General features: G+C 38.1%; 2 protein-coding genes across 2 annotated transcripts; one reads left to right on the plus strand and one right to left on the minus strand.

Moving 5' to 3' along the window:
* Positions 1 to 3,014: 3,014 nt before the first annotated feature.
* On the minus strand, positions 3,015 to 14,250 carry LOC127643095 (uncharacterized). The gene is made up of 2 exons (XM_052125659.1): positions 13,883 to 14,250; positions 3,015 to 7,721 (listed from the first exon to the last, which is right to left on the minus strand). Exons 1-2 carry the CDS (start codon positions 14,139 to 14,141, stop codon positions 5,032 to 5,034), a joined length of 2,949 nt encoding a protein of 982 aa, XP_051981619.1. The 5' UTR covers positions 14,142 to 14,250; the 3' UTR covers positions 3,015 to 5,031.
* Positions 13,275 to 21,242, plus strand: LOC127643096 (alpha-soluble NSF attachment protein-like). The gene is made up of 11 exons (XM_052125660.1): positions 13,275 to 13,444; positions 14,284 to 14,363; positions 15,975 to 16,091; positions 16,235 to 16,281; positions 16,364 to 16,441; positions 17,524 to 17,579; positions 19,932 to 20,016; positions 20,108 to 20,212; positions 20,312 to 20,380; positions 20,959 to 21,009; positions 21,108 to 21,242. Exons 1-11 carry the CDS (start codon positions 13,347 to 13,349, stop codon positions 21,207 to 21,209), a joined length of 888 nt encoding a protein of 295 aa, XP_051981620.1. The 5' UTR covers positions 13,275 to 13,346; the 3' UTR covers positions 21,210 to 21,242.
* The last annotated feature ends 309 nt before the right edge of the window (positions 21,243 to 21,551 follow it).

Below are 21,551 nucleotides of genomic sequence, written 5' to 3' on the forward strand. Positions count from 1 at the left end.
TTACCAAATTAGCAGTGAACCATGTTAAATTAAAATTCTACTGGATGTCTAAGGTCACATTTGATTTATTTATTTATTTTTTGATTGGCTTGCATACTCTTGTTTGTACTTCAGTTGCAGAGCTACTAGACATGTGCTGTTCCAGTGCACTACCATGGGGAGGCACCAACATAGAACTTGCTCTCCACTGCCTTCATGAAGTGCAAGGAAACGTAATGGTGAGCATAATGGTTCTGCTGAGTCCTTCCTTTTTACAGATGTTTGTTTGATACAGCTCCATAATTCACTTGTCAGGCAGCACTGGATTTAATGTTAATGAGGGGAGATTATCGAACCTTCTTGCACCCTCTGAGTGATTACCACTACCCAGGTAATTTCTCTTTACTTCCCAATAAATTTATATGATTGTAAAATTTGACATTTTTTATTTTTTGACAGTGCTCTTTTCAATTGACAGGTTCGGACCACTGGACCCTTCACGAGATAAGACTGTTCACAAAAGCTCTGACTAACCATGACAAGGACTTCCAACAGATTCATAATGTGGTATGATTACTCTGTAATTTCACATAGAAATGGTAACAGTTCTTCCTAAACTAGATTTTGATATTTTCTAAAGAAATTAAGAGTAGTGCTGGAATGTTCAAAACTAGTCACCAGGATGTCATAGACATGTATCTGCAGAAATGGCGTTTTCCAATGAGTGGGCGTTTTCAACCACTTTACATGGTTTGCCTACTACACAGAGATTCCCTACTTTCATTGGATAGTTCAGAAATGCCCATCCTGGTTTGGAAACACCCACTGATTATTACATTGAGATTCCTTACTATCACTGGATAGTTTAAAAACTTTTGCAAGTTTAAAATAAATAAAAAAAATCTGATAGACTTTTTTTTCAGTCTGTTTGTTATTCAATGTGCGGACAGCATCTCTTGTGTATTTTAGTTGAAAAATGCCCATCCCTGTATGAAAACCAGATTGAGAAATGCCCATTATTGTTTCACAGAGACCTCTACTTCAGATGCCTGGGCCTAGGTGGTTTCTTATTGGCCCAAGTAAAAAGAAGCCCAATCTCTTTAAAATTCTGGTGCCAATACAGTACATATGGGTTGGTTCTCTCATAAAGCATAAATCTATGGGATTATTTATTTTCTGTATTAATCGTATGCCAGATGAAAGAGTGCATCTCTCCTTGTAAAGACACAATATGAGATATAATTTATGTCCATTGAACAAATGGTGCTGAATGAGCAATGTGCCAAAGTTTAATACTTAAGGTGGAAGGTTTGTTCAAATCCTTAACCCTAAGAATAAGCAGTAGTAATCTGTTTTAGCAAGCACCTCTAATTACTAAATTGATGTTTGTTTTGTAGTTGCAGACAAAATCAGTTGCCCAGTGTGTGGAATATTACTATAACATGAAGAAGCAGAAAAAGTTCAAGCAACGTGGTCGAGCGGCAGAAAAAAAGATGGAGGTGGAAAGAACTCTGTATGTTTCATCTCAGAACATGAACACAAAATACGTTTTTACATCACATATGCATCACCTAAAAACTTGAGTGGTGGTATTTGTCTTCAGACTATGTTCTATTACATTTTTCCAAAAGGTGTTCCAGAACTCCAGAGAAAACCAGTTTGAACATACGGAAGGGAACACAAGACAGAGTAACTTCTGAAGTTGGGGTTTGCAGCAGGTTATAGACACAAAATACTGGAAAAACTCTTGAAATAAATATGTTGAAATACTATTAGCTACAAATTGAAATACAGAATCATGTAATTTCTGCACCACTAGTGTCACACCAAATTGAAATGTAAACCCCTCCCATCTTTCATTGGTTGAGATAGTTGAGCCAATGTTTCTGTTGTGCATGATCGCACAGACGTATTTAAAAAAAAATAAATAACACATCAGCTTAACAGTTATACAAACAGGAAATATTTGTGAAGATTTTTCAACACTATTCATCACTGAAAATGCAGTTATGACACTACTTAATCTGGTGTTAAACTGTACTGTTTGTTCAGGCTGTAGACATATATTATACAATGACCCAATCAGATGCTTGAAGGTTATTTTTAGTTTTTTGTTAAGATACATGTACGGACAGTAAGAGACATGCTTATTACTAATGAGTTCATTTTTGCATTCTACACCTTTATTCTAAAATTGGTAGATATATTTTTTTTAATTTTTACCTTTTAAACAACAGATATTTGAAGACACACTCTCCCATGTTGATCAGGACAGAACAACTCCAGACAGCGGTGGGCCAGCAAGGACAAAGGTCAGAGCAGAAGCCAGATGTAAAATGTCCCTTAAATGTTGTAGAGGAGTCCACTGCAAACTCATGAATTACATTTAAGTTTACTGTAAATATAATTAAGAAGTCACTGACTAGGCATAGACATGTTCAGATATTTGGGAATTAGGTGGAGAATAGGTGTCTAGAGCTTCCTCACCTATAGAGTAGCCCATTTCTTTTAAATGACAAGTGTCATTACCTTGATTTTAATTTTTAAATTAACTTTTTTTTTTTAAACTGAATTAAACATTTCCAAAAAACATGGGACTCAAGGCAAAACAAAAAGATTTAAAATGTACTAGATCAGTGACTGTTGTGTGATGTTTTTTTTTTTTGAAAGTCCCCCCCGTTTGACTGATTATAAATGTTCTCAAAAAGTTCAGATTCAATGTTTTCACAAATTTACTATTGAGCCTCCCATCTCTTTTTTGCATTAAAAGTGCATACATTTGAATTAAGTTATGCTATACATATACCTTGATTACAACAAACCTATAGTCATTAGGATATATTAAGTTGGTTATGCACATGTCAGCTGATTATCCTATCTTTTACTTTTCACATTTCATAAAAGCCATGTGAGCTAGATGTTTTTTTTATTACTGCTAAGGCACAATTTTAGAATGAAAATTACAACAGGATGAAACTAAAACATTTACTTTGCGTTATTTAGCAACCCTGAATCATCCAACAACTTTGTGAGAAATTGTTGAGTTTTAATGTTTATTATATATTGTAAGGTGTTTAGTTATGTTCCATTTTTAATATTGTATTGTTAAACAAAATAAAAACAATTTCCATCTGTAATGTCCAGACTCCAAAATATTTGATAAAACACTTTAATATGTACATGCAGCCTATAGAGTACACTGTGAAGGATGAAGTCCACTGTTGCAAGTAGCAAAAAGTCAACCAGTACCTCATTTCCAAGTTCATAATTGTGGGTTGGGTATCGTTCAAGAAATATCTTGATCTCGGTTCCTAAACAATACTTTTTCCAAAACTTTGGATTTGACTTTTTTTTTCCAGACTCAAAGACTCAACTCCCGAGCAGGCACGGATTTAGAAAACAGAGGCCCCTGGGCACAAAATCTTCACTGCTCCACCGTTTTTTTTATCCATGTTGGGTTTTTTTCTCAATGTCCTCAATTTTCTTTTTCACCGGGCTTGCCGCTCTCAACGGTTTCTGCGGTAACCTGACTCATTGTCATCATCAGACACAACCAGAAAACTGATCATGATACTTTTTTGTATGCAAATAAATTATTAACACACATACACATACAGCCATACATCCAAACAATATCTAACGTTATGTAGGTTCCAGTTTATAGGACTATGTCACCGTGCACAGAAATGTTAATTTAACAAGTACACAAGCATGTACCACTACAAGTTAGATGATTTTGTTTGTTGTTTTTTTTGCTAAACGTTAACCATACCTGTCAGAGTCCCAGTCATAGCGCAGCTGCATTCATCAGTCATTTGTAGGACTCGTGTGGTGGGCATGTTCAAGGAAGCTCTGTGTCAGGACGCTGAGAGGATAACTGCACTGGCTCGGTCTTCTTGCAGTCTAAGATGGAGCAACTTTCTGCTCTTAATTTTATTCAGTGCACTGTCAAGTGCTTCATCAGATTTGTTGTGTTGCCGGTCTTGGCAGCAATTATCTTGTCGCAAATATTGCATCGCGTGCTGTTGGCATCAAGCCTGGTGAAATGTAGCCACACTTTTTATCTTTTCCACATCTTTTACATCTATAGGGATATATTGAAATTTGGTACCGAACGAAAAGACATTTTTTGATTCTCGATTGTTTAGAGGGAATTCGGTCGGTGCCTAAAATGTATTGAACTCGATACCCAGCCCTAGTTGCACCTATGCCAGTTGCGCTTGTTATATATATGGTGACAGCAGGAAGATAATTCCTCTGTCCACAAAGCTTTTCTCTGTGTAGCTGTGTGTTAATAGCTTTGAATAGTAAACTGTAATGGCCAAATACATTTAGGATTACTCAAAATATAAAAGTATAAAAGAAAGTGGACACTTAGCACATTGTGTTAATAAAGCATGTTATAATCAAACCACACGGGCGATGTGGATATCAGAGAAGGTTAATTTGTTAATGGAGTTCAATTGGAGTGTTTACATACAAGCCAAGTGTGTGTGGAGTAACAGTGACAAGTACAAATTGAAAGTTGTGAAGCCCTAGTACATAACAATCATAAATATTTAAGGAGGAAGCGATGATGTTGAAATGCATGCACAAGCTTGACAATGGATTCCATGTAATGCTTACAACACTATAAAGTGACAATATTAAAGTAACATTATATTCCGAATTTAACCATGTAACAACATATAATAATCATGTAATGCATTACAGGTGGTTTACAATCACTGATTTAGTCAAACATTATCTAGATTAGTCACAAGACAATGACTACACAAATCCTCAGATATCTTAGAGACCAGACTATATTAAATGTCACTAGCTCCTTGTACAAGGAATCACCATTAGGTACTTCAAAGCTTATTAATACAGCAGTGTAGCTTGATTGTATTCATATCTCACTACAACTCTCATTTCAGATAAGCAGTATATTAAAAGGAGCTTATTTTGTGGCATAAGACAAAGCCTTCTTGTGTTCAAATGCAAATTTCTACCTCCATTCTGACAATAGAACTGTCAGTATGACCTTGTCCATATATACATAAACCGTGATCATGATTCCTCATCAGACACATTCGTCTTACTTTCATAGGAAACAAGAGTCTGGTAAAGATTGTCTCTGCTTTGGTTCCCACTTACAGCATTCCTCTGGTCAGTTTCCAGTCCAGAGGTGCCACCTTTTAGCTGATCTACATAATCAGCGTTCTGATGAAGAAATAAAATATGGTCAAGATGTTTAGATCCCAATGTGGCCCTTCTTTGGGTCACTGGAGAGTCTCTTGGAGCAAAGGCTTGAACTGCAGAAACGGCAGTAGCCGGTATGGATAGATATTTTCTTGCCAATCTAGCCACAGCAGGAAACCGGTGTTCCTTGTTGCACCACCATTGCAGTGGTGAGAGGCTACGTTTACAAAGGGGCTCTGCAATGTAATTTTCCAGCTGCTGGTGAATCTCAGGCATTCTTTCAGTGGGGTCCTCCCCCAAAAGAATGTCATACATACTCTGGGGAATAGGACTCTTTCGTGTGCGAGCATTGAGCTGTAAATCTCCTCTCAATGACGATGTCAGAGTAGTCCCACTAGAAGGTCTTCTATTGATTCTTCTTCTAGTACGACTGCTGATGGGCGAACCAACATCAAGTGCATTTACCTGTTCTGGAGATGACACAGCAACAGAGGGCTTGCATGGCTGAAACTCAATGCTGTCACCCTCCTCTGCTGAGCCACATGATTCAGGTGAGTCCAAAGAAGCCATCGCAGGCATTGGCATGGGATCATCCAACTCAAAAATTGGAGGTTCTCCTCTTTCATCCACACAGTCTTCCATTTCCATACTTTGTACCCTCTCTCCGCTCCTTTCTTCTTCACTTGTGTAAGCTTGAGCCGAAAGCAGCTCTTTCACCTTGTCATGCAGCTTGCTGCGGGCGTGTGGGCTAAGAAACCGCAACTCTTTAAAACGTGGGTCCAGAAATGAGGACAGCGCAGCATGGCTGTCCAGAAGAGCATCTTCATCACTCAGACTCCAGCGTTTGTCCATTCCAGCACGAATTCTCTCCATAACTCCCCTCACCACTGGACAGCTACACTCTGCAATTTTCTGTCCAAGGAGCCGGGACACTCCTTGGAGGCATGGCATTAGGGCAGAAATCGGGCCATTGATGTCCTCGCACAGAAACGATGCTGCAATGCGGACAGTCTTAAGCACGGGGACAAGTTCGTGTATAAGGCGCCACTGATGATCTGCCAGGTTCGGTGCTACTTTTTGCTCTTCTAATACTGAGCTTATCACCCATTTGAGATCCAGTAGACTCTCACACATCTCAATGGCAGTGGTCCAGCGTTCGGGGTCATTCAACACAAGGTTTGCTGATTCTTTACTAACAGCCTCTGCTTTCTGGCTCAGAGCTGTAGCAGCATTCACATTATGCTGGAAATGTAAGACGATGCCCCGAGCATCCGCAAGAGCTTGTCTGACGGTCTCAACCCAAAGCCCCTCCTGGACACAGAGCTTCAGAGCCTGTCCTGCACAAAGTAGAGGTGCCCAACCCTCAGGAAGATTACTAGGAGGAGGGTGGCTGGGTCCAGCAAATTCTTGTTGATATTCTGGATCAATGGCAATATTCTCTTGCCCCCTGGCCTCTGTTCCAGAGGGACTGTCATGCACAACACAGAACACAAAATTCTCTGGAAGTTGGAACTCAGAAAGTATTGCTCTCAATGTGTCCACAAAATGAGCATGCCCTATTCCAGATCCATTACCACTGAATTCTGGTATTGGCCGTGTCTCAAGCACACAACGTGCCAGGCGCCAATGAGCATCTACAAAATGTGCACTGACCGTAAGGTAGGACTGACCATCTCCTCCAACCCCACATCCTTCTACAGATTGCCAGTGTTCAGTGCAGAGTGCCAAACAGTGAGAGGCCAGTCCAGTCTTAAGATGCTGCTGAAGGTATTGTTTAAGATTATGGTAGCGATGCCAAAGTAGGCTGCCAAGTAGAGATGGAGAAGGCACAGAATATTTAGGCTCTAAGCAACCCAGCAAGAGTCTGAATCCCCTTTCTTCCACCACAGACAATGGCTGAAGATCTCTAAATATCATCTCCAAGATAAGATCAGTTAACACCTCAGCTCGCTTGTTAGTGCAGCCTTTTGCGTCACTGCAGTTGCCACGGCTTTCAGCTGTGCTGTTAATCTCCCCTGAAGAAAAATTATACATTAGGCAGCTCACTTGGTGGGGAACAGCATTAGAACTAGAGGTACTGCCTCCACCAAAGCCTGGGGCACATGAGATCCGAGCAGGCTTGGTCTCCCCCATCTCAGGAAGCAGTACCTCTTGCTGTTCCTCTTTGACAGTAACAGGTAGCATTGGCTGAAATACAGCAGTCAGCACATTCCCTGTGGTGTTACATGCTGTTAATCTGTTATGATGTAAAGTGTTCTGAACCATATGAGGATGTAAGGAAGTAGGGGTGGGGATTCCTGCTGTGTTGTGAGGTGGTGCTGCTCCTTCCCAAATGCCGTGTTTGCGTCCTATGTGTTCTCTCATGGAAGTGGTGCTGTTGTGAAAGGAAAGCTGTCTCTTACAATGATTACACTCAACACGGTGCAAACTTAACTGAGTGTAGTGGTTCCACACTTTTGATGTGCGTCGATCAGAAAAGGGCAAAAAACGATCAATTTTTCTCTTAAGGTTTGGTGTGCCAAGACTTCCAGGAAACCTTTGAGGTGGAGGATCCATATCTGTGGTGAAATATGAAATAAAAAATTCTAAGGATTAATTTCAGTAAAATTATTACACAGGAAAGTAAATACAGTGCTGTGGAAAAGTATTTGCCACCTTCCTGATTTCTTCTATTTTTGTGTATTTTTCATACTAAAATGATTCAGATCTCCAAACGAGATAAAACATAAAACAATGCAACCTGAGTAAACATAAAATACTGTTTTCAAATATATATATATATATATATATAGAAGCAAAAAGATTATCCAACACCAATATCACCCATGTGAAAAACAAACTGCCCCCTTAAACTTTTGGTTTGATACATTTTAGGCACCGACCGAATTGCCTCTAAACAATCGAAAAATGTCTAGTTGTTCGGTACCAAATTTTAATACTTAAGGGGTTAATCTCGTCAACGTCAGTGATAAGCATGTAGCATGGTAGATGTGCCCAAATCTAAAAGTGCTGCTGATTGGCTCTGTTTAGGCATCAAGGAAAAACACTAATATCAGAAAATTGTTTGAGTTCAGGGCTGAGAAAGAATGTATAAAGTATCATTGCTAACACTGTTCTACATTACAGAGAAAAACCAAACCATAAAAATGAGCCTTTAAAATATAAATTTTACAAAGCGAGCCGCAGTGACACCGGGAAAAGCGGTAATGATCCTGAATGTGTCGGAAAAACCAGCAAGAGACTCTCTGAACATTTTGTTAATTTATAGAGAGAAATGCACATTCGGGTTGAGCAAACAGACGATGATCTTGGAATCAATGATGGTCAGAGTGATCACCAATAGCGGATGCCTTTGACCATGTCATGACAATATTTGGCTCATTTCCCCTTTAATCTATTAAATTATTATTAGGCTATTATTATTATCAAATGCATTTTACAAATAATTTGCCCGTAGACACAAAGACACACGTTTGGAGAAACCAAAAGAGGGATTCTTGCCTGACGGTAAATGGAAAGGTGGTTACGTACATTATACATATATATATATATATTTATTTGCTTTTTCATTTCATTTGGAAATGTATTTGATTTAAATTCTTCGTTTTTTAAATGCAAAATCACTAAAGCAAAGATATTCACTAATCCCTCAGCCCAGAGGTTTCCGATGTAATTGGAGATTTATATATATAGAGAGAGAGAGAGAGAGAGAGAGAGAGAGAGAGAGAGAGAGAGAGAGAGATATATATATATATATATATATATATATATATATATATCGTGAAGGAGGGAACTAAACAAATGTATTCACACACATTATATATTTTCCTGGACAACGAAACACCCGACGGGTAGAGAATGCACTGATGAAGCTTCTTTGCCAGAGAGATGTTCACAACTGTTGTAAAACCATCTTTCAAAAAGTTGTAAAACACATTTTAAATGCATTACATTTTTTCCAGTTTCATTTGAACTTTTAGTTAAAATAAATAAAAATAAAGTTCAAAGTTTGAAATCAAGGTGTTTTGCTTTATTGTGTAAGCTTAACCCAAGCCATGTTTACCGAAAATTATCCAGTAGAAACACCTAGCGTCCAACCAGCAGTAATACCGGTGTACGTCGCTTTCCTGCTGAGTTTTTTGTATCAAAAAAAGTATAGTTTAGGAACCGATATCAAAATCAAGATATCAGTATTGAAAACCAGCCCCAGGTGAAAGACCGATCTTCAGTTATAGGAAGTGTTTGGTTGCAGTTGGCAGCAACAACTGCAACCAAACGGTTCCAATAACTGGAGATCGGTCTTTCACAACACTGTGTTGGAATTTTGTCCCACTCTTCTTTGCAGAACTGCTTTAGTTCAGCCACAGAGGGTTTTTGAGCATGAACTGCCGATTTAAGGTCCTACCACAGCATCTCAATCGGGTTCAAGTCAGGACTTTGACTAAGCCACTCCAGAACTTTAATTTTGCTTCTTTTGAGTCATTCAGAGGTGGACTTACTCCTATACTTTGGATAATTGTCTTGCTGCATAATCCAATTGAGCTTGAACTTCAATTCACAGACTGATGACTGGACATTCACCTTTAGGATTTTCTGGTATTGTGCAGAATTCATGTTTCCCTCAATTATTACAAGACACCCTGGCCCTGAAGCTGCAAAGTGTCCCCACAACATTCACACAACAACCACCGTGTTTGACCGTAGTTATGATGTTCTTTTTGTGAAATTCTGTGTTTGATTTACACCAGATGTAACGGGACCCCTGTCTTCCAAACAGTTCCACTTTCAACTCATCAGAACACAGAACATTCTCCCAAAAGGTTTGAGGATCATCGAGGTGTGTTTTGGCAAAATTAAAATGACCCTGAATGTTCTTCTGGGTTAGCAGTGGATTTCACCTCACCACTCTTCCATGGATGGCATTTGTGGCCAGTGTTTTTACTGATAGTGTCATGAACAGTGACCTGTACTGATGCAAAAGAGGCATGCAGTTCCTCGGATGTTGTCCTTGGCTTTTTTGTGACTTCCTGGATGAGTCATCGCTGTGCTCTTGGAGGAATTTTGGAGGGTCGGCCACTTCTGGGAAGGTTCACTACAGTGCAAGGTTTTCTCCATTTGGAGATAATGGCTATCAATGTGGTTCTTTGGAGTCCCAGAGCCTTTGAAATAGGTTTGTAACCCTTCCCAGACTGATGTATTTCAATCACCTTTTTCCTCATAATTCCTTTTGACCTTGGCATTGCGTGCTACTTGGAGAGACCTTTTAGCCAACTTCATGCTGTTGAAATAGTTAAGTTTAGGTGTTGATTTGATTGAACAGGGCTGGCAGTAATCCGGTCTGGGTGTGTCTAGTCCAGCTGAACCCCATTATGAATGCAGTTTCATAGATTTGGGGATTTAGTAACTGGGGGCAAATACTTTTTCACACAGGCCCAGTTGGTATTGGATAACTTTTCTGCTTCAATAAATAACATAATCATTTAAAACTCTATTTTGTGTTGACAGATTTTGTTTGAATTTTTGAAAAATTTTAATTTAGCACGAGATCCTGTATACACAAAAACAGAAGAAATCAGGATGGGTGCAAATACTTCTTCAAAATATGTTTACCAATAACTAGGCCCAGACAGATTTTCATTGTTAATTTGAGTGAAAATAAGCACAATTTTGTAGAAAGAATTTAAACATAGTAAAATGTATTTAATGCAGCTGAACACTCTTATTGGTAGCTAAAAGCATTATGAAATTAGTCAAAATATTTCATATACAAACATGCAAGGGGTGGGGAATGTTTAGATCTGGAATGACAGATGTTTTCTGCTGAGTTCTATGAACACAGATTACGTTTGGGCCTGCCAATAACTTTTAAAAAGTACTAGAGAGAAAAAGAGAAAGGGAATGAGTTCAAGCTTGAAGCTGACCCCTGCTAAGCCCCATTCCCCCTAATTAGTGTTGCTGATGCAGCTTTACTACCTGTGCCTGTTCTGCTGCAAACTTGGAAAAGTGATCCTTTGATTTTTACTTTGAACATTGTTTTAAATAAAAAAGGAACTTTAACAATCACTTTTCCATGAAAAAATGTGTATCAAGGGGGGCCTGGGTAGCAGAGCGAGTATTAACGCATACTAACGCCCGTTTCACACATACTCCGTGTACGTTGCGTATCCGGTACAGGAGCAGCACGCGCTATAGTGCTTTCACATATGTTGCGTTTGCAGTGCGCTACTGATCCGCAGATTCTGTGTGCCACAAAATCAAAAATGTGTAAGGAATTTTGATTTTAAATCAAAACGTTAACTTTGACATTGTTTAAGGCATTGAATCAGTATGAAAATTAATTTTAATCATTGTGTTTCTTTGTTTTACATGTAGTTCGAGTTGTTGACTGAAGAAAAGCTATCGCGCTATATCTGTTGCTAATAAGGAGAAGAATGAGACACATTTGGGTTCACTCTGTCTTTTTTTAAGGGTAAAAAAAAATCATATATGATGGCATTTTGCAACTTTTGGGACTATATTCATACTTTTTTGTTTTTCTTGACCCTGTAATTTAGTAACTGTAGAACACATTAACTGTAATTATGCGTATATGATGAAATTATTACAGTTTCTTGACAATCTATGTCTATTTTAATGTGAACAATGCACTGCCACTTTAATTCAGTGCGGTGCAGCACAGCAAAAATAGACTCGGTCCGTAAACAATCGCTGCCCTGCTGTATATGCACCGCAACTGGAACGGATCGACGGACTGCATCCGCGTGCAGTGTAAAAGCTCTAACCTGTTAACATAGGTACAGAAAAAAATACACACTGCAAACGGAGTATGTGTGAAACGGGCATGACACACCTGGAGTCGCGCTATGTCTTTGCGGTAACGCGCTAAGATTAGATAAATTGCACAGATTGACGGTCTCAGACACGGAGGCAACTGAGATGCATCCTCCGCCACCCAGATTGAGGTGAGTTACTACACCACCACGAGGACTTAAGAGCGTATTGGGAATTTATATTTTAAAATCTTTTTGGATGATTGATTTTTAAAAGATATTTAGACCCCTGATCTTTTTCTTCTTTTCTCTCTGTTTAATTGTAGTCGGTATTTATTCTGTTTATGTTATGTATACAATACTAAAAAAAAAGTATTTGTCATTTTGTCCAATTTTCAAATACCTTTTTGCCTCAAAACAAAGTTTGTAATGTTGTGATTCACCTCTGAGCTGTTTTGGCTTTGAATTAATTTATTAAGTTTTCTATTAAATCCCAAAGAAGAGATGAATGGGAACAAAGAAGGCTGAAAAGGTGGGCGGGCACTGTTGTGATTATTGATGTGAGAGAGAAAATAGTTTCGAATAGATTATGTCATACTGCTAGACATGAAAGTGCTTTAAACGTAAAATGAACAACCTGACAGCATTTTTTTTTTTTTTTTTGCTTGCTGTGAAGATCAAGAATAAATAACACATTTTATGTTAAAATAATAATAACTAAACATCAGCATATCCCAATCATTCGTCACAAAGTGTTTATCTAGGGGATACTACTAAAGAACGCATACAATACACAAAGTGGAAATCGCAATTATTTTCATTTAACATATCCAACGTTTAACTGGATGCATTTCTTCCGGGCCAGCATAATGATGGCCATCAACATTTAATCACCTCCGATGCTGATTCATATTAAAAATAAATTATATATTTAAAATGCCTTCAAAAGCAACAATACCTCACGTGTGAAAAGTAAAACATCATAAAATACCTGCATACTCTTCGTCGCGCGTTCGCCAACACGCTAGAACTGGCTGTGCCTGGCGCGTTGGCCACTAGGGCTCCAGGGGAAATTGCACAGTCAAGAAAAGCGAAAAACCTCAAAAAATGTATGTTTATGCGGGGATAACAAAATGAAATCGCTCATGCATAATTCTCATACGTAAAGCGAGTTAACAGCTTACAGTTATTTATAAGCGAAGTTGTACTTTAAATATCGTAAAACTGCTTCACAGTTATTTTGAAAATATTTATTTTGCGACAATCCCCAACGGTGCGTTTGCGTCGGTGCGAATTTACTTCCGATTTCCGCGTCATGCGTCAATAAAACAAATAACTTGATTACATGAGACGTGAATTGGACACTGCTTGGATATCTTTCTACAGAGCCCAGCGCAAATCTGACCTGACACAATGGATAATTCTGGGAAAGAAAAGGAAGCTTTGGCCATTATGGCTGAGGCAGACAAGAAGATGAAAACGTCACATTCGTTGTTTGGATCGTTTTTAAGGTAAATACAGAAATGATGCACATTTGCAGCTCGGCAACAATGAATGTACAGACCTTGAACGTATATAACAGTAACACAAGGGCTAAGTATAAAATGTGTGTTTGCAATAAGTAATGATCCTGTCTATAATGTTTTTATTTATAATCCCAGCTTGTAGAACTGCATTATTACTAACATAACGAGCGTTGCTCGTGTTTAGCTATAATGTCGCTATACATTTAGATGATTTTCCTAGTCTACAATTATTATTATTATTATTATTTTATCGAAACTAAATTAATCCAAGTAGCCTCACATTGCAATTATGAAATATACAAATAAATATATTTCTGGACACTCAAGAGAGCGCCTTCCTGTATTTAAATGACTAAAATAATAATAAAAATAAAAAAACAGCGACGTTTTTATTTGTCTGAATCAAACACTGGGACAACTCACCGATGCTGCTGTGCTCCGGATCTTCCGCAAAGAGTCTTTCAGCCCCGTATGCGGTTGTGGGGAGGATCAGTCGATGTTTCACTCTGAGGTGTTTAATCATATTAGCTGTATTTGAACAGAACTTAAAGTTCGTTTTGCACAGCTTGCAATAAACAGTGCCATCGTCCTCGTTTTTGATGAAGTACTTCCAGGCTAAAGAGCAACATCGGGCCTGGGCTTTCACGCTGGTTTCGGGCTCTTCTTGCTTCATGTTGTCCATTTCAAGTCTGAAAACACGCGGTGCGAGTGCAGTCGACAGATGCAAATAGCGCCGCCTAGTTGCTTGAGTAAATCTGCTCCCCTCGCCTCTTGACTATTCAATGAACGGTGTGAACCTTCCTCCTCGCTTTTGTTGATTGCAGGAGTTCCTCCAAGGTTGAGGAGGCGTGTGACATGTATGTGAGAGCTGCCAACATGTTCAAGATGGCAAAGAACTGGAGTGGTATGTTACATGGCAACTTCTGCACCACTTGCTTGATAATAGGGTACAACGGGGCTAAAGGCCCTTTGTGGTAAATGGCACATTTTATTTTCGCCCAAATCACTAAATAGCAACAACATTCCTACACACCTGTTTGTCACTGTGCACTGCAAAATGTTCCTGATCAATGAGATCAGTGAGTGTTATGTCTAAAGGTTTATTTTAAGGCAATTTTATCTAATATTTGATTCGATTTTAAAATGTTGCACATTTATTTAGCTTGTGAAAATCCCTGAAATTATCACATTTAATTTGAGACAAAATACTTTTTTGTTATTTCAGTTTTTGTACATTAAATCAAAAGTTTTGAAATAACTGTCCAGTACCTGAAAGGATAGTATTTTTAGCCCCTACAACAATCCCCTGCTGCAGGGGCTAATGGCCCCCATAAAACCCATTGTTTTTCTTAAAGCTGAAGTACGTAATTTTTTCTGTGTTAAAATACTTTCTCCTATCCCAGCTTAATAGGTAGAGTCAACTATAAGTAAACCATTCATAGCTTAATTTTCTCGAAAACTGTAAGCACTGTTTTTCAATATAGCGCTATGAAAATCCAATGTTTGTTTTAAGTGACCAGTCTATACAAACACAATAATGTTGCCTCAGCCAATTGTGTGAGTTGGGGGTGGAATTACCTCTTTTTTTGTCCAATGGCAGACAGGAGGCATATTCAGAAACTGTATTGAAAATGGGTGTTTATCAATTCTAATGGTGCGTTCACATACAATGCAAAAAAAAAAAATGCTTTGCATTGCTCGCTCAAGTTTGACCGCAGGATTAAATTTGTGTTTAAACTCGATTTGCGTGAGTAATGCAAACCCACGAGTATTCCCCCTTCTCTTCCGGAAAAGGACAGGTGGTGCGAATGAAGCGATTTTGCATATTCGAGTCTCGCCATTCGCGTCGCCTCGCACGAATTTGCGTCTTTGCATTGACTTTGTATGTAATCGCGAAACGCTCGCTTCGCATTGTATGTGAACACGCCATAAAACGCATCCATGTGAGTTTTGAGATGTGCTGTGATATGTAGATTCAACAACCTCATAACTAGTTTATTTTTTTAAGGTGGCTGATGACGTCAAACATGTCCACAAGAACGCAAAAAGAATGGACATCGAGAAACCACTAAAGTTTATTTTTGCGATTCCATTTGGTGGCGCTAGTGGCGCAGAAATTACGTACTTCAGCTTTAAATGGATTGAAAAGATTTGTTATGAAAAATGTTCTAAGTGGGCTCACATTGATCGATCCAATCACAATGGAGATTCATTTGTTTATGGAAATACTTGAAATGGAATTAAATAACAAATGTAATTGAAATGAACGAAATGGTGCATCCTTTTCTGACACTGATATTTAGAATAAGCTGTGTCTCAAAAGCAAACTGCTATCTCTAAAGTATTTGTTGCTCTATCAATAATCAATACATTTTTTTTATTTTTATTTTTTACACATTTTGTGACCAGAAAAAGCACATGTTCCTTGTGCCTTAAAGCCCCGCTCTACCCTACCAATGAAGGTCTTTTAAAAAGCATGTGTCTTATGCACCGTTGCTTTATTCCATTATATAAGCTGCAGGAGGTGCCTTCTGCAAAGCTGCACAACTGCATTTGCAAGTGCAAAGCAAACACAATGCAGCCTTGAACTTCATTGATGCTGGCAATGCTTTCAAGAAGGCTGATCCTCAAGGTACATTTCTCCAGTTCATCCCATAATAACACTTTTTATTCTTACTGTAACAATGCAAATACCTCAGTATATAATCTAATTCAGAATAGAAAGGTGAACATGGTTTGATTTGTACTATGTGCTTCTACAACTTCTGTGTACAGAGGCAATAAGCTGTTTCTGTCAGGCCATTGACATCTACACGGATATGGTGAGAACAATCTAAGTATTGAAACACTGATACAGTGCTTTGATTTGGAATTTTCCTTTCACATACACATCTGTTTCCACAGGGGCGTTTCAACATTGCAGCGAAGAACCACATATCTATAGCTGAAATCTATGAGTCTGAGTTACTGGACATAGACAAAGTAAGTGCAATGTGATCTGTTTATGTAAACGTGTCAATACAATATTCAATATTCCCTGATGAATACGAACAGTTGGTCAAAACTATCAAAATCATTTCCTATCCATTCAGATGACACTACAATATATTTAATGTATCAAGTGATCAAGAAGCCCATGTGGCTTATGAAAAATAAAATTGTTTATGCTAAAAATAGCTTAAATTTGACTTAAAATTAGTGATGTGTGTCGATTAATTGCAAATATTTTCATAACCACAGATTTTGAAAGTGCTGAAATTTGACTATATAAATACTTTTTTTCCTGTCTAATACATTTATTTCCTTCTTAGCAAAGAAGACAAAACGATATGTAAATTATTGCTTTATTAAACATTTTCAAACAAAGTTTTCCCAAGTATAAAGATGGAAGTGCACTAAAATAGCATTTAAATAGCAGTTGAAGTAACATTGAATGTTGAAAGTCTCAGTATTGAAAGAACTAGTCCAAACATAGGTTGAGGATTCATTGCAATGCACATTAAATCTTTAAAATTCTCACCCTTCACAATATTATTTGGCTGACAGACCGTGGCTATCCGTATGGCTATTGCAATCATGAAGCCGCATTAATAATTCACGTCAGGGTATAACAGCATCGACTAGAACCGCTTTGAACTCCACCTAATAAGCACTGCAGACGACTTGTTCTTGTGACTTGCTTCTGTGGTAATTAAGTTGTGCCCTACAGAGGCTGCAAAGTACTTGATTTCTATCACAGGTCCCACCTGGGTTTGTTTTGTACAATAAATAGCATTAAGAGGTCTTTTCCCCATCACATGTTCACTTATACAAAATCGCTGTGCGTTTGTTTGTGTTGTGTGTATCCCTGTAATGACCCTGGACACATTCTGCCCTACTCCAACCCAGTGTTCAGATCTCACACGGAGCGGAATATAATGTCATAATCTAATGTCAAATTGGTAAACGCGTTTATTGCGTTAAAGAAAAACGAATGCATTAAACATTAAAATGTATCGCATGTTAACACATTAATTGAGAGCTCTACTCAAAATATTTATTTATATATATACATTTGTTTACAGGCTGTTGCTCATTATGAACAGGCAGCAGATTACTTCAAAGGGGAGGAGTCCACCAGGTAATCTACAAAATAATTTTTCTCCTCTTTAAGATTGTATTTTTCAGACTGATCTCATGAAAATCCGTGACTGTGGCGACATTTTTGCAGAATAATCGGTGCAGCAATTCTGAGCTGAAATGTGAGTAGCGCTAAAGGAAGTTAAATTTACTTCCAAACAGGTGTTTTTTTTTTTTTTTTGCTATTAACAATTTTGATTGATTCCATACATAAATTATACAAACATAACATAAAATACGGAATCAATTATATACATTAAACCCCTCCCCTCGAGCATTCCCCCACCCAACACAAACACACTACAGTGGTCACCAACAATTAGAACATAAATAAAAAAAATAATGATGATAACAAAAATACAAAATGAATAAATAAAAACATAAAAAAACATCTATTCTAGAATAAATCTTATGGACTGATGAAAATAATGTATAGTCCTTACCAGATGGGTTCAAAAGTCTCAAAAAATCTGTAAGACCAAGATTTTACACATCCTGTGTAAAGTGTCAGTTGCTCTAGGAGGCTTACACACTTTGGCTTCACTATGATCAACGATTGAGTCCATCAAAAGATTAAAGTCTCCTTCCAATATTAAATCATGAGGGGTGCAACAGCTTGCAACATTCCCTCAAGATATATAAAAAAGCCCAGATCATCAGCGTTAGGTGCGTAAATATTAGTCAAAATAAGACTTTGCCCCTGAATTTCTGTTAAAACAATAATGACTCTTCCTAATTTATCTTTAATCTGTTTGAGACATTTGATTTGTAGATGTTTATTTATCAATGTAATGACTCCCCTGCTCTTACTTTAGCAAGCACTAAAGAGAATATGACCACCCCATATCTTCCCAGGTTTTTCAGCTTCCTGCAGGGAAAGATGCGTTTTTTAAAGACACAGAATGATCGGGGCCTGTCTCCCTCTGTGGATCTCTGAGCTGGGACCCTGAGAGCTCACTCGATTTCCAGCTTAGGGCCTGTTATGTCGAGCAGACTTCCTCATGCCTTCCTCATGCTCAGGAATTCCAACAATTCAGATGTTGTTTTGCCGACGATGATTCTCCAAATCCTCCAGTTTTTCCCAAATGCATTGCAAGTCTGTCTTGGTCGCTAGCAGGTTAGCTAATTAATTCTCTCTCCGATGACTCCAGAAAATCGATCCGTTTCTTGACGTCCGACAATCTTGTAACCAACTCAGAGAATTGTATCCATGGAAGTGATCGATCGATGTATTACAGCCAGATCCTCCAAGTCTGCAACAACCTTCTTCAGCATTGCAGACACATTCATCAGTTCACGCTGGATTTCTTTCAGTTCACCATCCGAATTGAGTCCGGGGCTTCCGGCCTGCCTCTGAGGGGAATCAGCCTTCAAATTTAGAATTCCTGAATTTTGAATTCCTTGACATATTTTTTTCCTCAAAACAATTATGGATCAGGGTGTATCGAATCTCACCAGTTTTTGACACAATATTATTAAAACTAGCAAAGTGTGCAGAGCTCGCCGTTCACACGTCCCACCATCGCATGGTGCCCATGAGACCCCCAACAGGTGAGGTTTTTAAGGTTAATGCTCTATTGAGTTTTAAATCAACAAAACCCTCCTCCCTACCATGAACTGGTCTAAGGGGGGTGGGGGGGAGCTTGGGTGCCATTGCCCCCCTAAATTTGCCTCATGCCCCCTTGTGGTGCCTCTATCCTGACTGACAGTGAAACAATAAAGGTGCACTCCTTCCTCATATTGATGGCGAAACGATCAGTGTTGCACCCCAACCCCCCATACATACAATTGCCCCACCAAAGACTGCATCCTAGTACCGGCCTTGCTCCCTAACCTAAACCTTAAACATAAACCTGATAGTGTCATAAAAGCAAACATGAGATGAAAAAAATCTATAGCTAAAGCTGATGCTGCTTTGACACTTTTGACTCGCATGCTCTTCAGGAAACGTACCCCGCTCTTTGCATTGTGAGTGCAATGGTCTATTGATTAAGTTACTGCTCAATTTGATTGCGCTCAAACAAGCTTATAAATGTAGTTGGTTATGTGTTAAAATGTATCGCCTTACAAGTCATGAGCCATCGTAAAAGTGTTTTGATGTCATTAGATTGCATTGTGTGAGGCGTTTAACCCGTGATTTGTGTGAAAGTGAATAAAAACCATTGTTGTTGAAGTGTCTCTAGTGTTTATTTCACCAGGAAAGTGACCTAATGTGTACAAGCAGCAAAGTAAAAATCATTTTTCATACATTTAGGTATAGTCATGATTCTATGAGACGAGGTAGGTATTTTTGGAGGTGTTTTAGGTGATTATAGGATCTGATGGCAACATTATTGTTTCTCTCTCTCTTTAGTGCAGCCAACAAGTGTCTCCTCAAAGTGGCAACCTATGCAGGTCAGATAGAACAGTACCAGAAAGCCATTGAAATATTTGAGCAGGTGGGCGTGGCTTGATCTAAAACGGATTAAATTGATCTAATGTACCCTTCATATTAATTAATTGATTGATTGCCTCTGTCAAAATGTTCAGATTGGAACTTACTCCATGGATACTACCTTGTTGAAGTATGGTGCTAAGGACCATTTCTTCAAAGCTGCACTGTGTCACTTCTGTGTGGATATGCTCAACTGCAAGGTGATTGCGTGTAGACTTTTCACTGTTAGACTCATATATTCAGAATGACTCTGTAAACTCACTGATCTCTCCTTATTTGACCCTTCTTGTCATCACCAGCTGGCTGTACAGAGGTATGAAGAAATGTTTCCTGCCTTCTCAGATGCCAGAGAGTGCAAACTTCTTAAGGTTTTTGAATTTTTCTATTACTCTCTGTTGTGTATGTAAAATACAAAGCATTAATTTGCTTTGTATTTTACATGTAGTTCATAAGTGTAGTTTTGTGATCAAAGATGTTATATGTTCAGCTTCTGGGCTATCATCACTTGAGACTTTAGCAGCCCAAATCTTTCTGCTGTTACTGGTGGTAACACTTTACAAAAAGGTTCTGTTCATAAACCGTAATTAATGCATTAGGTGTCATGAGCTAATTATAATTGATTTTTAACAACATTTATTGATCTCGGTTCATGTTAATTTATCAAAATACTATAATGTTTTTTTTGTTCATGTTGCAGTAACTAATGTTAATGAATACAACTTTTAATATATAAAACATTAATTTCTACACATTAAACAAGATTAACAATACTTTTACAGCTTTCATTAATGTTAATTAATGTTAATGGAATACACCCTTATTGTAAAGTGTTTTATTGTCTTGATTTTGTATTTAATCTGAAATACAAAATATCTTCAACATTTTTTGACATTTAATGCAATACTAATTAATCAATCGTCATGTTACTGCACTTCACACTAAACAGAAACTTCTTGATGCATATGAAGAACAGAATATTGATGCATACACTGAAGCAGTAAGTCCTCCCAATATATTAAAATTCAAGTACATTATACTGTAATCCAAGAGCAATTTTAATGCAATCATTGTTTTGCCCACTTTTGTTTTAACTAGATTAAGGAATTTGACTCAATCACAAGGCTTGATCAATGGCAGATCGCAATGCTACTGAGAATCAAGAAGACTATTCAGGATGATGAGAATGACCTTCGCTAATGTGAAGTCATAATTCCAAGCAGACTGCATATTAGGCTCATCTATGTCCTCCGTGAGCAATAAAGATTCGACTGCAGGGGATCGTACTGAGAGAGAGATCGTTTATGGACATGTCCGTCATTTGTGTGTTTATGTTGTCTTTTAAGTTTATCATTAAACTATTATTTATATTGAAAAGCCGTTCTCGCCTCCTCCTTTCCATGTGATCCTTTACAATATGTACGGACATGTCCGATTACATCAATCTCTGCTCTCTCGCAATGATCCCCTGTCAGTCGAACCGTTTATTCCTCACGAGGCATTACATTAGTCTATCCTCACGGACTCGGTGTCGTAGTATCA

Source organism: Xyrauchen texanus, chromosome 4 (genome assembly GCF_025860055.1).
Source record: "Xyrauchen texanus isolate HMW12.3.18 chromosome 4, RBS_HiC_50CHRs, whole genome shotgun sequence".
In the NCBI taxonomy this organism is placed as follows: Eukaryota; Metazoa; Chordata; class Actinopteri; order Cypriniformes; family Catostomidae; genus Xyrauchen; species Xyrauchen texanus.